Here is an 18,961-nt window from a genome sequence, read left to right as displayed (position 1 = left end):
CCCGCCTTGGACAGATCTGAGTGTCGATATCGACATCCCTCCACTTCCCTTCGTCGCCTATTTGTCGATGTTAGTGGTTGATTTGTCCATGCTAAAAGGGTCCCCACTCAGTGCCACTATCCGTCCCCCGAAAAGGTTGTCGCCTTTTATAGTCCCAAGGTTATCTCAGGCTAAGGCGAGGGTTGACGTACGCCCTTATGAGGCAGTGCATTCAGAGCCGACCAGCGTAAAGAAGGAGTCCTCTCAACTTACACCTACCACGCTAACTTAACGACGACGGGAGGGAACGTACTCTGAGGCCTGCTAGCGTTTTAACGGGACGGAAGTAGTTGCGACATCAGCACAACAACCATTTCTGATGGGTGTCACCTCATTATACTCAGGTGCTAGAATGCCGCCACCACCAGCCCAGGGTTCTAACAAATCCAAATAAGTTTTCCTACTCTAAAACCAGTTCGATGTCAAAAAGTCGTCTAGGAGTTGTAAGGTCGTGAAGGCCGCAGGCCATTTAGCGTTACCCAGGATGGACCAGCGTGGAGGTGATCTGCTCTACATCCCATAAGAGGGGAGTTTGTAAGTCAATTTATGAGCAAAGCACAAGATTGTGTGGTACATAAACGAGGATGATGCTAAAAATAATTTCTATGTATTTAAAAAAAAGTCGCGAGATGCAATAAGACACTGGCAAATAAAAGGGATTGTGGCTTAAGCGAAGTGGTACCTGACTGTACACACATACATTGAATCAATAATGTTTACATACACTTTTTTATTAATCTACGACAGGTTTATTTGTTTCTAAATGAATATATTTTGTGTTTTTTTTTTACATCTATTCCAAAAGATTTGTATTTAACGTTAAATATAGCATATAATCATATTTTTTACACAAATAAAAAGAAATTAAATCAAAAGCTTAAAATGCGCTTAAATCATATCTAAAACGTTTATGTACACTAATGATTATTTATATATATTAAAAGTAATTACAATTATGTTGCAATTATTGTCTTCAGTTTTCGACGCATGCTCCCATTCAATTTCTGTGGTTATTCAGGTATTTTGAACCACTTAATCGGTAAGGCAGCCTTTAGGCACTCCTTTGATGAAATTCGATGTTTATGATTACGATTTTGCAATAAGTTCCAGATATGTTGAATAGTATTAATGTCTGATGATTGCGAGGCACATGGAGTTATATTCAATTGCATAATAATTCTGTCGTACTAAATACGATGTGTATTTTGGGTCGTTACCATCTTGGAAATTGATTTGGTTGCTATTAACAGCCGATTTAAACATACTTCGACTTAAATTATTTGTTAAAATGTACAGATACATGTGCTTATCTCTTTTTAAAATGTACACAAAAAAAAATCCCCAAATAGTAAGGAATGTGTTAAATAGTGCTGGTTTTCATCTCACGTCGTAAGCCATACATACATCTTCTTTATTGGCGTAGACGCCGCTTACGCGATTATAGACGAGTTTACAACAGCGCGCTAGTCGTTTCTTCTTTTCTCTACATGGCGCCAATTGGATCTTCCAAGCGAAGCCAGGTCCTTCTCCACCAGGTCCTTCCAACGGAGTGGAGGTCTTTCTCTTCCACTGCTTCTCCCAGCGAAGACTGCGTCGAATACTTTCAGAGCTGGAGTGTTTTCGTGCATTCAGACAACATGACCTAGCCAGCGTAGCCGCTGTCTTTTAATTCTCTGAACTATGTCAATGCTATCATACATCTCATCGTTCCATCGAATGCGATATTCGCCGTGGCCAACGCGCAAAGGACCATAAATCTATCGCAGAACTTTCTCTCGAAAACTCGAAACCTCGACTCATCAGTTATTGTCATCGTCCAAGCCTTTGCGCCACATAGCAGGACGGGAATTATGAGCGGCTTATAGAGTTTGGTTTTTGTTTGTCGAGAGAGGACTTTGCTTCTCAATTGCCTACTCAGTCCGAAGTAGGACCTGTTGGCAAGAGTTATCCTGCGTTGGAATTCTAGACTGATATTGTTGGTGGTGTTTACGCTGCTTCCAAGACTGACGAAATTATCTACAACTTCAAAGATATGACTGTCAACAGTGACGTGAGTGCCATGTCGCGAGTGCGACGACTGTTTGTTTGATGGCAGGAGGTATTTCGTCTTGCCCTCGTTCACTCCCAGACCCATTTGTTTTGTTTCCTTGTCCAGTCCAGGAGAAAGCAGAACTAACGGCGCGGATTAGGTTTAGAGTATAAAAAAAAACGTAAAGTGAACAAAACTATGACACTCTTTAGCACAATGATCCATGAGTATAAAAATAAATATCTCGTGCTCAAAATTCTTCTGTCGTACATCAAAAAAAAAAAAAAAAATATTGGAACATAGCTTTAGAAGGAACCAGATAGCGAATACGTTTACCTTTTTGTCTTAACTTTTTTTTTATTTTTTATTTTATTGTCTGATTAAAATTGAACATATTGGGGACACACATTACTTTATGTTATGTTAATAAGTAGCACCCGCAGCTTGCATAATACAAGGTGCGTTCCAAAGTAATCCGGAATTTTTGAATCTATCGCCAACTGGTGGAGCCATATATATGCGTTAGAATCTGCTATCTTTATGAGAATTTCGTTGATTAGAAGTGAAGTTATTGCGTTTTAAGTGTCAGTATGGTTGGTTTTTGGTACGAAAATGAGCTTCGTACAAAGAGCCAACATTAGATTTTGTTTTAAAATTGATACAACTTTTACAGAAACTTTTCAATTGATGAAACAAGTTTATAACGATGATTGCCTATGTTTATATATTGTTTCCTTATTTGAATACCGGAAAGCGAAAAAATCTAATGGAATTTGAAATTGTGGGACGTGGTTGTTGTCCGATTTCACTAAAGGAATTTTAAAAGAATACAGGTAACGCGATATGTGATTTCACCTAAAAGTTGCCGGGTTACGCCCATTGCCCAACTTTTCCCCCGGCTCATTTAAAACTGTCTCAAACTCTTTCAGATTTAAAATTTAATGTCTTTGGCGAATTAAGTTATTGATTTATCGCGCCTTTAGCAGCTTTTAGCATTACCGTGATATGACGAGTAAGCAGGGTTATGACCCGATTTCTGAGTTTTTGCACACTTTCCCCTACTCTTAATAGATGCATCTTCAACAAACTTGGTTATTTTCGCTTGAATGGTTTGGAAGATATGTACATTAAACCTATTTTGCGGCTATTTTTCAAATAGAAAGTCGGTCTAGCTTTATACCTTGGTGTTTATTATCTCAAAAACTGTAAATTAACCATCTGATCTAAAGTAACATTTCAGTTATAAATATAAAAATTTTTCCATTATTTTCTGTTAATACCTCATTATGGGAACTATGTATATAGTACGTTTAAAGTTTCTTATTTTAAAGCTTATGTGAAGATATATTTAATAACATATTCGATTAGTCAGAATTGTAATAATAATCTATATATTTTTCTAGATATAAAGTTATCGTCGTCGTCAAACTTTATTATTCAGTCACCGGACCTCTTCACTTCTGTGACCTGTTTCCTTACCTTTAACCTCTTTGCAATGTTAGGAAGTTTGACAACATCTTGGATACAATGGGTAAATATATAAAATTTAATATACAATATTAAAAATACGTTAATAAATTCAAATTGATAATGTTTCCTAATTCTTGTATTGAACAACAAATGTTATATTAAAGAAAGAGTAATGGCAAGCAAATATTACATTGCCAGACAAATCGGAGCAACGTATAGCGAAGGATATTCTTCTATAACATACCTATACTATGTACATCTAGATAAATACATATGTTGGAATTGGCTAGAAAATGCTAAATATTATGTGTTTCTTCTAACAATAGCAAATTATGTGATTAAATTGCTGCTTAAAGTTGCAAACAGAAGTACAAGCCACTTCAACGATTCTTTAATAAAAGTGCGCACGCTTTGTTTAATAAGTTCTTATAAAAAATATTAATTTATGTTAACTAATGGACGACGCAGGTATGTAGATGTACGGAGCTGGGTGGATATAAGTTGCATCCCGGACCGCTGAGTCAACGAAGGAGGTATCCGCGTAGGATCGAACGTAATCAGCGAAATCAGCGATGAGTGTGTGTCGAATTGTGTCTGCTTTCCCTTTTGCCCATCCTTTTTGTTGAGTGGGTTGAATGATATAGAATTATGGTGAGTTAGTTGCGTTGAGTGGTAATGTATTAGTATGGTGTCATCAGATATGGTGTATTGAGCAGCGCTTTATTAGTGTGTGCACTAATTTGGCGTTTAGTAGCCAGCCACCGCTCTACAATTTGTTCAGATTTTTGTTTCATTATTGGCGAAAGCCATCCTACGTGGCCGAAAAATTGTATGTGCTTTTAATATATGGACTGTCAGAGGTAAAGATGACTTTGTTTTTTATACCAATTTGTGGAGTATTGAAAAATTGTGGCTCTAGTGATAATTGGCCGACGTACCGGCCAATATTTATTTTAGTAGTTGCGGAGGATGGAGTCATGTGTAGAAGTTCACGCAAGTGAGGAAAGTTCTCTGATCGCCATTCACTTGGGACGATTCTTTTTCATATGACTCAAGCAGCTCACGACTTCCGGTCTTTGACCAAGTATCCTCTGGGTAGCCTAAGAACATCCGTTTGAAGGCGAACTAAAGTGAAAAAGCGAAACATCCCTTACATAGAGTTGTGCGCTGGGCTTGGGACCCGCCACGTAAAAAATCATACCAAGGAAAAGGAAGAACAAGCCTCGGATGAGTGATCCCTCTTTTGATGACGACCATGAAATAAGGACTATGATTTGGGCGCATGTACCTGGAATGTCTGGTCCCTTAATTGGGAAGGTGCCGCTACCTAGCTGGTAGATGTCCTCGTAAAGAAAAAGGTTGACATCACCGCCGTCCAAGAAATGCGATGGACGGGACAAGGACAGAGACGAGTAGGTCCTTGTGACATTTACTGCAGTGGCCATATAAAGGAGCGCAAGTTTGGTGTTGGATTCGTGGTGGGAGAGAGATTCCGTCGCCGAGTACTATCATTCACTCCGGAGAATGAACGTCTAGCCACAATCCGCATCAAAGCGAGGTTCTTCAACATATCGCTGATTTGCGCCCACGCCCCGACGGAAGAGAAGGACGATGTGACCAAAGATGCCTTTTATGAGTGCTTGGAGCGCACTTATGAGAGATGCCCCCGCAACGATGTCAAAATCGTACTTGGCGACTTCAACGCCAGGGTGAGCAAAGAAGGTATCTTTGGCACTACGGTCGGTAAATTCAGCCTCCACGACGAAACATCCCCAAATGGGTTGAGGCTGATCGACTTCGCCGGGGCCCGAAATATGGTTATCTGTAGTACTAGATTCCAGCATAAGAAGATACATCAAGCTACCTGGCTGTCTCCGGATGGAAAAACCACCAACCAGATCGATCATGTTGTGATAGACGGAAGCACTTCTCCAGTGTTTCAGATGTGCGTGCGCTCCGAGGTCTTAACATCGACTCGGACCACTATATTGTTGCAGCCAAGATTCGCACCCGCCTCTGTGCAGCAAAAAACGCACGTCAAGGAAGGTTCGACGTCGAGAAGCTGCAATCACAACAGACAGCCGAAAGATTTTCCACTCGGCTTGCACTCCTGCTCTCTGAGAGCACTCGTCAACAACTCGATATAAGGGAACTGTGGGACGGCATTTCAAACTCCTTACGTACAGCTGCAACCGAAACCATTGGTTTTCGGAAAGTGCAAAAGAACAGCTGGTACGACGAGGAGTGCCGTGTCGCAGCGGAGAGAAAACAGGCTGCCTACCTCGCAACGTTACGATCGACCACGACACGTGCGGGATGGGATAGATACCGAGAGTTGAAGAGGGAAGCGAGACGCATTTTTAGACAGAAAAAGAAAGAGGCCGAAATGCGTGAGTACGAAGAGCTTGATAAGCTGGCCGACAGGGGTAATGCTCGAAAATTCTACAAAAAGATGCGGCGGCTTACAGAAGGTTTCAAGACCGAAGCATACTCTTGTAGAACCCCCCAAGGTGATCTAGTCACCGATGCCCAGAGCATACTTAAATTATGGAGGGAACACTTCTCCAGCTTGCTGAAATGGCAGTGAACGCACAACACCAGGAGAAGGCGAATCCGATACCCCAATCGATGACGATCGAGCAGACGTTCCATTGCCCGACCATGAAGAAGTTCGAATAGTAATTGCCCGCCTGAAAAACAACAAAGCGGCGGGGGCTGATGGATTGCCGGCCGAGCTATTCAAACACGGCGGCGAAGAGCTGATATGGTGCATGCATCAGCTTCTTCGCAAAATATGGTCGGACGAAAGTATGCCCAACGATTGGAATTTAAGTGTGCTGTGCCCAATCCATAAAAAAGGACACCCCACTATCTGCGCCAACTACCGTGGGATTAGCCGCCTCAACATCGCATATAAGGTTTTGCCGAGCGTATTGTGTGAAAGATTAAAGCCCACCGTCAACAAACTGATTGGACCTTATCAGTGTGGCTTTAGACCTGGTAAATCAACAACCGACTAGATATTCACCATGCGCCAAATCTTGGAAAAGACCCGTGAAAGGAGAATCGACACACACCACCTCTTCGTCGATTTCAAAGCTGCTTTCGACAGCACGAAAAGGAGAAGCCTTTATTCCACGATGTCTGAATTTGGTATCCCTGCAAAACTAATATGGCTCTGTAAACTGACGTTGAGCAGCACAAAAAGCTCCGTCAGAATCGGGAAGGACCTCTCCGAGCCGTTCGATACCGAACGACGTTTCAGACAAGGCGACTCCCTATCGTGCGACTTCTTCAATCTGCTGCTGCAGAAAATTATTCGAGCTGCTGAACTTAATCGAGCAGTTACAATCTTTTATAAGAGTATACAGCTGCTGGCGTATGCCGATGATATTGATATCATCGTGCTCAACACCCGCGAACAAGGAAGCAACGCAAATGGGTCTGGCAGTGAACAAGGGCAAGACGAAATATCTCCTGTCATCAAACAAACAGTCGTCGCACTCGCGACTTGGCTCTCACGTCACTGGTGACAGTCATAACTTTGAAGTTGTAGATAATTTCGTCTATCTTGGAACCAGCGTAAACACCACCAACAATGTCAGCCTGGAAATCCAACGCAGGATTACTCTTGCCAACAGGTGCTACTTCGGACTGAGTAGGCAATTGAAAAGTAAAGTCCTCTCTCGACGATCAAAAACCAAACTCTATAAGTCGCTCATAATTCCCGTCCTGCCTTATGGTGCAGAGGCTTGGTTGATGACAACAACCGATGAGTCGACGTTGCGAGTTTTCGAGAGACAAGTTCTGCGATAGATTTATGGTCCTTTGCGCGTTGGCCACGGCGAATATCGCATTCGATGGAACGATGAGCTGTACGAGATATACGACGACATTGACATAGTTCAGCGAATTAAAAGACAGCGGCTACGCTGGCTAGGTCATGTTGTACGGATGGATGAAAACACTCCAGCTCTGAAAGTATTCGACGCAGTACCCGCCGCGGGAAGCAGAGGAAGAGGAAGACCTCCACTCCGTTGGAAGGACCAAGTGGAGAAGGACCTGGCCTCGCTTGGAATATCCAATTGGCGCCACGTAGCGAAGAGAAGAAACGACTGGCTCGCTGTTGTTGACTCGGCTATAATCGCGTAAGCGGCGTCTACGCCAGTAAAAAAGAAGAAGAAGTTATGGCTTTAGAGAAGTCTTCACAATATTGATCTTCTAGAGTCTTGTTTGCTATAGGGGGAAGTTCCCTTAACTTTTGAAATTTCCTTAACTGTGAATTAAGGTATTTGTTTGTATTACAAATACTCAACTTGAGTTGGTATGGAGATAACTGGTTTTGTAACTAGTTCACTTTGTATTTCGCTGTGCAGCGTTTGAGCTTTTTGTGCCTTTGAGCAACATGGTGTCTCTGGCAATTTTTATAATTTTGGGTTTCGGGATTTGCTTTTGCAATTAAACCCGTGGTTTTTTTTTTGTATGAGAGCGTTTTTGGTTCGAGAGGGGATACGAGCTGTAATGAAGCATTGTATGACAATATAAGCATTTAAATCTGCTTTTGCAACTTGTATTGTATGCGCTTGTGACAGGCAATTTGTGCAAAGTGTTTTTGACCCGACAAAATTATTTCGTTCTTTAACTTTTAAGTTTTTAAACTTCTTGAAAGATATAAGTTTATGCTGGTACATAGTTCGCATGACTTATGTTTTCTTTGTTCAGATGTGAACAACTGTGTTTTGTTAAAAATTCTGTTTGATTTGTTTTCGCTTCCAACTTGGGGTCTATTGAAGCTTATATTGACGTCGTGTTGATTTTTTTTGTTCTGAGTATTTTTAAAACGCTTTTATTAGCTTCACTTGTATGTATGTATGTATGTATGTATGTATGTTTGTAACTTTTTTAAGTGGTACTGAAACGTAGAATATTTGAGCGACACTGTAGGAAGGCGATAGTAAGTTTAAGCAGCTCACCAAAAAGATGCGCTTAAAAGTATGCAACATCTATATGAAACTAGTTTTAGTGATATTTAAATAGCATACTGATTTGAGCGTCGACCGTTTATAAGATGCAAGGTTGTACATTAGAACATGCAGTAATTTATCTGGTCTCTCGACTGTTTGCTGCTGGACAAGCTTATGTAGCACTTAGTCGTTGTAGATCTTTGGACTGTATTCGAATTGAAGAACTGGACTGTTCAAAGTTGACAGGTAAAACCCCATGTAACAGTGAAGCTTTAGAAGAAACGATTCGATTTATATGTAATAATTCGTAAAGTCGTCAATAGAACTTGGTCGCAAATGATGTAACAATTTGTCAATGAAATGTTACGAGTAGATATTAAATGCTGCCAAAGTATCGATTTACTTAACCAATACTTCATTCCTGCATTATTGTGAGAAAAGCGTGGGGTGCTTTGTGACATATTTTTCATATATCGAGCATGCCACGCTTTTCTCACAATAATCCAGGAATTTTTCCTTCATTATTATTGTTAGTTTATACAAAGAATTATTTTTCACTTTTTAGTTTGATATGCTTTAAAAGCGTGTTTTTTAGTTTTTTTTAAACTATATTTATTTCTTCTAATCTTTCCGCAATTTCATATCGGGTAGTCAGAAAATCTTTCATTTGTTGCCACGTTGGGCACTTCTTTCGTGATGAGAGCGATTGCTCCCACAAAAGTAACGATTCTTCTGGTAATGCTGCAGTTCATATCCCAGAAAAGGGTCCCAATTGTCTGTGGGAATGTTTTGTGTCAATTTGAAACAGTGGATTCTAGTTTGATGAATTCTACACTTGTTTTTTTCTTAATTTTTGGCAACACGACACGAATGTTTCTTGTTTATCGACCAGTACACTTCCGTTTTCGTATCTCGCTTTTAGAGCTTCCCAAGCCGAATTGAAATTTTTGTCATTAGGCGCGAACTGTTTTACTAAGTATTATGCCTGCTTGACCTTTAGTTTTGTATCGGAGGTTGATGTAAACGGCTGTAACCATGTCCCGGAAAGGCGGCCATAACCTCCCTAAAATATTTCTGTGTAACATGCGGGCACCTCGAGGCGGATGCCTGAACTTGCGTTTTGTGCGTCTATTTGTGGAAGCTCTACTCTCGTATGTGGAGGAGGTGCAATTGCTTTTATTAGGTGTAATTGGTATGCTTTTTTTTCTTCATATTGGTTTTTTTTTCAAAATTATTTTATTTGTTGTATCTGACAGACTCAAGCAAGTGATTGAGCTGGTTTGGTGTTACGTCGCTCTTTAATACGCAGGCATATCTCTTCTTTTAAGTCGTGTTTGATCGCAGGAATGCACCAAAGCATTAGCCAAAGAGTTTGGGTGATCTCGGAGTTTAGATATATATTTAATTCTCCTGTCTTTTACTTCTTTTTTAACCATAGGAATACCAAGGTCTTTATCCATTTTTTCGTTATGCATGTACCATGGTGAATACGTGATTGTTCTAAGCATTTTTGATTGGAACGTTTGTATTAGATCAATATTAGTTGCACAGGTCGTACCCCACAGTTGGATGCCATACATCCAAATCGGCTTTATGACCGCATTATATAAGAGCACTTTGTTGTCTAGGCTAAGTTTGGAGTTTTTATTTAAAAGCCAATTTAAATTTGCAGCTCTAATCTTCATACATGTTATTTTACTAGAGATATGTTTTCTCCACATGATCCTTCTATTTAGGTGAATACCAAGATAAGTTACTTCAGTCGCTTGGGGTACTAAAATATTGTTTATTTTTACTTCAGGACACATTTTTGGTCTAAGCGAAAATGTAACATGCTTACATTTCTGTTCATTCACATTTATACGCCACTTTGCTAGCCATTCTTCGACAGAACTTAAATGCTCCGCTAATATTCTTGATGCTAAAATGTGGCATTTGTTACGGCTCACTATAGCTGTATCGTCCGCAAAAGTTGAAGTTAGTACATTATTAGCTGTTGGAAGATCTGCTGTATATATGATGTACAGTGTTGGGCCTAAAACACTGCCCTGGGCTACACCAGCTCTTATCAGTCGTTCATCAGATATGAAATTTCCCACTTTTACCATAAATTTTCTATTTTTTAAATAAGACTCCAATGTTTTACACAATGCTAAAGGTAGAATTTTTTTTATCTTGTATAAAAGACCTTCGTGCCACACCTTACCAAACACCTGAGCTACATCTAGAAATATTGCTGAACAGTACTCCCTGTGCTCAAATGCTTTCCCTATCTCGTTAGTAATTCTATTTACTTGCTCTATTGTGCCATGTTTCGTACGAAATCCGAATTGACTAATCTGCGACTTTTTCCATGAAATTGGATAGTAACCGAAACTAAGAATTGCATAGAAGAGCAAAGAGAGCACCTCTACAGCAATAATTGGTTTAAGCATTTTTCATAAATATCGTAAGCCGACGATTTAAAATCTTGAGGCAGATCTGAATCGTCAGAAGATACTACGGTTTCATGAGCTGCTTGGAGCCGAGCCCAAAAATTGTCAAGATTTTCCTTTTTGATTTCTAATACCGATTCAGAGTTGTCATGTATCGGTGAAGAGGCAAATCTAGTGAAGTATCTTAATAAACTGTCACTTTGTAAAATAAATTTAACAACCTGTTTTGAGCGTGTAGTAGAGATGGCGATCTGAGATCGATTAATCGAAAGATCGATTTTTCGAGCCAATAAAATCGATTTTTTAAATTTATATGCAGTACTGAATGGATATATCACCCTTTAAAATCGACATTCGATTTTTTTGTTTTTGTGCCCGTATTACAAGAGTGCTGCCGGTTAATTACTCAAAAACTCACGAGATGGCTGTGTGTTTAGTTTCCTTCGCCTCACTTCTCTTCAATAGAAAAAAGTTACTTTTATAATCTATGAATTTTTTTATCTGTTCTGTGATTGCGTCATCACATCATTCGATTAATTTGTTTGTTCGTTTTTTGACTAAGTGATTTTTTTTTACACATACTGTGAACAACGAAATAAATACAGATGCAATAGTCTTCATGATAGCAAAGGATGGTTTACCTCTCAATACAGAAAAAACAGGATTTCAATATTTAATGACAGTAGTAGCACCGCTTTATAAAGTTCCAGCCACAAAAACAATTACTCATATGATTGACGTTAAATATGACATTCTTTCGATCCAACTGAAATTAAAAATAGAAGAAGTAGAAGCATTATCTTTAACTGCAGATGTTTGGACTGACTCGCATAATAGTCAAAGCTACTTAGGCTTAACTGGTCATTGTATATAGCCATGATGTATATGAGTATTGTGGGATTATCTGTTCCTTGTGAGCGCCTTTCTTCAACTGCCGGAAACATCGCAAGTGATGAGCGGAACCGCTTCGATCCCAATAGACTTGACGGACTGTTGTTTTTAAAAAGTTTAAATATTAAGCATTGGGAACTTTAAGCTAAACTATCTATTTGCTTTGTAACCTAAAACTTGTCAACTTTGAAAATAAATGTCTGGTTCTATTGGATCTGATACTTTGATATGGTAATAAAAATAATTGTTATTATCGAAGTCCCTGACTTAACTAATTAAAGATCGTTAATTATAACATTCGTCTTATTATTAATAAAATTGATTAATACTTATATTGTATTAGAAAATGGGGAAAAAGATAGATTTTTTGGAAATCGATATTTTAGATCTCGATTTTTTTGTGGATCGATTCATCAGTTTACCATCCCTACTGGCCGCCGTCGCGTGCACATTAAAACCTCCGCACAATAACCACCACAAAAAAAAATTATTTTTTTCCATGTAATTTATATGGAAAACAGAAAATTTGAAATAGCCACCTCTTAATATAAATATTTACTTTTTTTTTACACATTTTCGAAAGTTTTGAGCCTGTTTTTCAGTTGAAAACAAAAGGTTGCCTCAGAATGACACACCCTAATGTACTTATATACTATAATATATTATTGTTTTTTTTTTTTTTTTTTTTTTTTTTTTTTATAAAAACCCGAAGGTGCCTCGAAGGGCTCTAAGGACCATGGTTAAATGTATACCCACTAGAAAATAGAAATTTTTCACTCACTACCACTTTGTTAACAAAAGAATACAAGTGCAATTTATTTAAATTTGTTTTAATTCCTGTTTACCACAAAATATGTAACGTCTAAAGCACTTAACTTATTTAAACACCTATCATTTCCTTACAATAAAATTGCAATTACAATTGGGAGGAATAAAAAATAAATATATATAACATTTCCTTTAATCAGACCCAATTTTTCATAAAACTGGCGTAAAGTACTGCCGTTTTATGCCATCGCTTATCTTTTTTATTGTTTTGGGCGATGAATTGAACAAAGTATATAAGAATGCAAATCTGATAAATGTTTAGAAAGTTTATACAGTCTGTCAAATAAGAGCGTGGTCGACTTTACCGACAGTTAATGAAAGATTTCGCTCTAATTCCTTCGCGAGCCGATAGAGGGAAGTTTTGTCTTTGATGCATTGTCAACAAAGATTCAGTTGTCGTTGATCTTTTGAAACACGTTAAACGCCATGAGTGCTAAGTACACGTCGCGCTACGAAGCTGTGTTTCTTTGCGTCCACCCGAAAGGTCCCAAAATGTCGCAATCAGCGGCTGCTAAATATATGAGAAAGTTGAAGGCATTTGTATATTACTTGTGACAAAGCGACTCACTTGGGCGCAAGAGAATATTGATAGAGATTTTGAAAATGTCATTTTTACTGATGAATATTCTATATGGAAACGTTCTATCCTCACGCGAGCCTGATCAACTTCCACGAATAGGCTTGTTCAGCGGACCGTAAAACATGGAATAAATGTGCATTTTGGGGCTGCTTCTCAAAGCAGGGATTCGGCAAACTGTAGGACAACGATTCTAAACACCGCAGCAAGCTCTGTATTCAGTGGAAAACTCAATCTGGTATCGTTACATTGGATTGGCTGTCGCTGTCGCCCGATGCAAACCCTATTGAAAATGTGTGAGTATTAAACAGAAGCTTAGTGGAAGACGCACATACATACGGGTTTTAAGGATAACCAGTTTCTAACAAATCTCCTGACTTAGAGCAGATTCAATTCCTCCCTTGGTCAAAATGTAATTCTATGGGAACACCATATGTCGAAACCGAATTGTTGATAAATACATCCGGTGCTGTTTCTCTTTGATAGAAGTTGCTCTGTCCATTTGACGATAGGTCATGACTGCAAAAATATATTTTTTCCTTTTTTTACGTTGCCAAGAGCTATAATTATAGCTCGCGGAGACAATCTTTACTCAATTAATTTACTTTAGTTTTCATTTTATTCCGCTTTCCGAAATCTGTGAAGACACTTCTGCTATTTGCTGCGATATCGGTGCATTCTGCTCTTTCAACTGTGAGGACGCCAACTTTCATCTTCGCGATACACATCGAATACAGCGCACCAAACACCTTTCGTAAGCCCAAATGTTCGGTCAAAATGCGATAAATCGATGTTTTGGAGATGTTCAATTCCATTTCCGTGAAATTCAATGATGATTTTGGCGGATTTTTGATGAATTCACAGTTTTTGATTGGCCCACATGGTGATCGTCATTTATGTCCTCACGGCCACTTTGAAAACGTTAAAACCACTCGTGCACTCTGCTACGAGATAGGCAATCACCGCCGTAAACTTGTTTTATCAATTGGAACGTTTCGATAAAAGTTTTATTAATTTTAAAATCAAATTTAATGTTGGCTCTTTGTTCGAAGCTCATTTTCGCACCAATAACAGAAACATACTGACACTTAAAAGCAATAGCTTCACTTTCAATCAATGAAATTCTCACTGGGCAATCGATAAAGATAGCAGATTCTAACGCACCAGTCGACATATATATGGCGCCACCCTTGGTGCTAGATTCAAAAAGTCCTGTTTACTTTGAGGCTTAACTCATTTAAACATTTCTTATTCAGACGACGTAACGCTTAATACTATTATTATTCTACATATCGCTCATTTGCTGCAAGACCGGCATAAGTCAAAAAAATCGAGTTAAAAGTTTTCAACTGACTACAACCTTACACGCTGACTCCAACCTTACATCTCTTCTCAAGCGGAACATATAAGAAATATTCATATGAATTTTTCACTCAACATGAAGTATGATATAACGAACAATTCTGCAGCATTAACTCAAAAATCACATTTTTTGATTTATGCCGGTCTTGCAGCAAATGAGCGATATGTATATAAAGGGTGATTTTTTAAGAGCTTGATAACTTTTTTTAAAAAAAAAACGCATAAAATTTGCAAAATCTCATCGGTTCTTTATTTGAAACGTTAGATTGGTTCATGACATTTACTTTTTGAAGATAATTTCATTTAAATGTTGACCGCGGCTGCGTCTTAGGTGGTCCATTCGGAAAGTCCAATTTTGGGCAACTTTTTCGAGCATTTCGGCCGGAATAGCCCGAATTTCTTCGGAAATGTTGTCTTCCAAAGCTGGAATAGTTGCTGGCTTATTTCTGTAGACTTTAGACTTGACGTAGCCCCACAAAAAATAGTCTAAAGGCGTTAAATCGCATGATCTTGGTGGCCAACTTACGGGTTCATTTCTTGAGATGAATTGTTGTCCGAAGTTTTCCCTCAAAATGGCCATAGAATCGCGAGCTGTGTGGCATGTAGCGCCATCTTGTTGAAACCACATGTCAACCAAGTTCAGTTCTTCCATTTTTGGCAACAAAAAGTTTGTTAGCATCGAACGATAGCGATCGCCATTCACCGTAACGTTGCGTCCAACAGCATCTTTGAAAAAATACGGTCCAATGATTCCACCAGCGTACAAACCACACCAAACAGTGCATTTTTCGGGATGCATGGGCAGTTCTTGAACGGCTTCTGGTTGCTCTTCACCCCAAATGCGGCAATTTTGCTTATTTACGTAGCCATTCAACCAGAAATGAGCCTCATCGCTGAACAAAATTTGTCGATAAAAAAGCGGATTTTCTGCCAACTTTTCTAGGGCCCATTCACTGAAAATTCGACGTTGTGGCAGATCGTTCGGCTTCAGTTCTTGCACGAGCTGTATTTTATACGGTTTTACACCAAGATCTTTGCGTAAAATCTTCCATGTGGTCGAATAACACAAACCCAATTGCTGCGAACGGCGACGAATCGACATTTCACGGTCTTCAGCCACACTCTCAGAAACAGACGCAATATTCTCTTCTGTACGCACTGTACGCATTCGTGTGGTTGGTTTAATGTCCAATAAAGTAAACTGAGTGCGAAACTTGGTCACAATCGCATTAATTGTTTGCTCACTTGGTCGATTATGTAGACCATAAATCGGACGTAAAGCGCGAAACACATTTCGAACCGAACACTGATTTTGGTAATAAAATTCAATGATTTGCAAGCGTTGCTCGTTAGTAAGTCTATTCATGATGAAATGTCAAAGCATACTGAGCATCTTTCTCTTTGACACCATGTCTGAAATCCCACGTGATCTGTCAAATACTAATGCATGAAAATCCTAACCTCAAAAAAATCACCCGTTACATACATTTGAAGTATGAAAATAGTTATATTGCATATTTTTTTGGTTGGAGAAGGTATGGACATATACTAAAAATGTGATACAAGTAAATTCAAATATTCAATGCGCATTTGATTAACTTAAATAATTTTATTGCGACATATTGTTATTTTATTGAAATATTCAACGGTTATGATATTTCGGTGAAATTTTCTGTATCCAGTAACACGTGAGTTGGGTGCGAAGGAGAATGAATTATGAATGTTAATTTTTGTAGTTATATACAAAACTAAACAATCATGATAAAGTTCCGCTCAAGCTTTTGACATTCAAACACGCCCTTAAGGTCGAGAGATACAGTATGTAACACAATTGAGCGAAATCTTCATATTTCTGATTTCAATTTTTTTTGCACTTCGTAGTTTATTACGAAATGAATATTCAAAGGGTACACTAGTTGAGTTTTTGATTCAAAAAGAACTGGTGAGGACTTTCGAAAAACAAGTTTCTTGCATGACTACATAGCGAGTTGAAAAAAGAAGGTTTTTTAAAAAACCATATGAATATTTTCTAACCTTTATAGGCGATTATACTCAACTACTGAATTAAGGTACATGGATAGAAATGGTACTGACCATTGCTTATAAAGGCATTCGATGCAGTAATGGCAATAATAGCAATTGTAAAGCTGAGTCAAATTGATTTTCGCATGGAAATTGCAGAAGATTTAATATCACAAGCCAGTCTACGATAATCTGGTGAAAAACCCTCGACAATATAAATAACCGTACAGACGGCTTCGATCATTTAATATCAAAATTGAACAGACGTGCTCGCTGTGAATAATGTCATCCAAAATAATGTTTTTTTTGACTTTCATAATGGGAATAATTAGAAAGAAACATTAAATTTATAAAAAAAATGGTTTGTTGGTTTTAATATGAATCAAAACAATGAAAAACTACGCTTTTAAATAAATAAGAAATTTTGACCCACTAAGTCGATGATCCAGTTTTTTGGCCTTATTTTGGAGAAATTCGATGTTTTCGAATACTTCTTCTCTTCTTAATTGGCATAGACACTGTTTACGCGATTATAGCCGAGTTAACAACAGCGCGCCAGTCGTTTCTTCTTTTCGCTACGTGGCGCCAGTTGGATATTCCAAGCGTAGCTAGGTCCTTCTCCACCTGATCCTTCCAACGTAGTGGAGGTCTTCCTCTTCCTCTGCTTCCTCCGGCGGGTACTGCGTCGAATACTTTCAGAGCCGGAGTGTTTTCGTCCATTCGGACAACATGACCTAACCAGCGTAGCCGCTGTCTTTTAATTCGCTGAACTCTGTCAATTGTAATGGGGTTTCGTCCATAGCTGAGGTATGCTCAGCCGCTCCAGGGTCGGCCTTGGGACCCACGAACCCTTAGCAAAGAAAATGTTTACTGTTCTGAAAGATGTATCCACACCCCCTTATGTGGACAGCCAGACCAGCTTGTATTGATACGGCGAGGCAGGTGGAAGCGAGCGAAATTGCCGTGCCAGGCGTTGGCTCTTGTTGATGTTGGCACGGTAATTTCGCTGAGGTGGTGATGGTCCTTTTGGCTTTTGGCGAGGAGTAGTCACTCCCAGACCTGGTTGAGTGTACGATACAGGGCAGTATTTTCCCGGCTCCCCTGCGAAGGAGAAATTATAAAATTAAATATCGACTGAACGCGTTGACCTCTGGTTCGCAACTCTCCCAGCACTATTCCTTTTCTCTAGTCTGTACTTACATGCGAGTCGCCTGTTAATCGCGTTAGTTTGGTAACGGTGCACTATGGTGTGCAAGCAGTGGTACTGACGCAGTTCGATATGTTAACGGTGCACTAGTGTGCAGGCTGCGGTAGTGACGCTGCTCGGGGCAGCGCAGCTGTGATATCGCTGTATCGCGACGCGACTGAGACTACGGTCGAGCCATTGGGCGCACTGATATCACACCGAGTCGGGGTGATGTCTTGGTATATCTCCTACAGCTCATGGTTCCATTGATTGCGATATTCGCCAATATCAATATCATCGGCATACGTCAGCAGCTGTACACTCTTATAAAAAATAGTACCTGCTCGATTAAGTTCTGCATCTCAAATTATTTACTCCAGAAGCAGATTGAAGAAGTCGCACGATAGGGAGTCGTCTTATCTGAAACCTCGTTTGGTATCGAACGGCTCGGAGAGGTCCTTCCCGATTCTGACTTAGCTTCTGGTGCTGCTCAACGTCAGTTTAAACAGCCGTATAAGTTTTGAGGGGATACCAAATTCGAATACGGTTTTCCAAAAAATTCCAGATATTTTGAATAGGAATAATGCGTAGTGATTACGGGACCTATAGAGTTATTTTTATTTCTATAACAACCCTGCACGTACAAGATACAATGTGTATTTTGGGTCTGCATCCTGTTGGAAATTGATTTTGCTGCTATTAACAACCGATTTAAGCACACTTAAATTTAAATTATTTTGTTAAAATGTTCAGATACATATGTTTATCCGTTTTTGAAATGTACACAAAAAAATAAATCCCCAAACAGTATGGAATGTGTTGAATAGTGCTGGTTTTCATAGACGAATCGCACGTAAGCCATACATAAGTAAGGTTAATAAAAAGAAGAGGTCGACGGTTGCTAAACAATATTTAATCAAACCGTATTGGATTTTGGAAAACATTGTGTTCACCGATGAATCAAAGTTTAATACTCGTATATTTGGTTCGAATAGATCACGAAAAGCATGGAGAAAGATCAATAAAGAGTCGCAAAAAAAAAATTTAGTGCATTGCGCCGACGTCTAGGGACAATAATAGCAACAAAATGTACTCCAAAAACCGCTAAAACTAATGTATTTACTTTTGATTTATATAAATAATCATTGCTGTACGTAA

At 39.0% G+C, this 18,961-nt stretch overlaps 1 protein-coding gene across 6 annotated transcripts in view; it reads left to right on the top strand.

Annotated features, from left to right (window-relative positions):
• The window catches only part of LOC105228427 (equilibrative nucleoside transporter 1), a 159,873-nt gene that overhangs the window by 118,683 nt on the left and 22,229 nt on the right, over nt 1-18,961 (top strand). For all 6 annotated transcript variants that reach the window (XM_049450098.1, XM_049450102.1, XM_049450100.1 and 3 more), the window contains one exon: nt 3,472-3,599. In XM_049450098.1, coding sequence (XP_049306055.1) covers nt 3,472-3,599 — 128 coding nt within the window. The remainder of the gene's footprint in view (nt 1-3,471; nt 3,600-18,961) is intronic.

This window comes from Bactrocera dorsalis, chromosome 2 (genome assembly GCF_023373825.1).
Source record: "Bactrocera dorsalis isolate Fly_Bdor chromosome 2, ASM2337382v1, whole genome shotgun sequence".
In the NCBI taxonomy this organism is placed as follows: Eukaryota; Metazoa; Arthropoda; class Insecta; order Diptera; family Tephritidae; genus Bactrocera; species Bactrocera dorsalis.
Note: the sequence above shows the minus strand (reverse complement) of the source record. Positions and strands in the feature narration are given on the sequence as shown.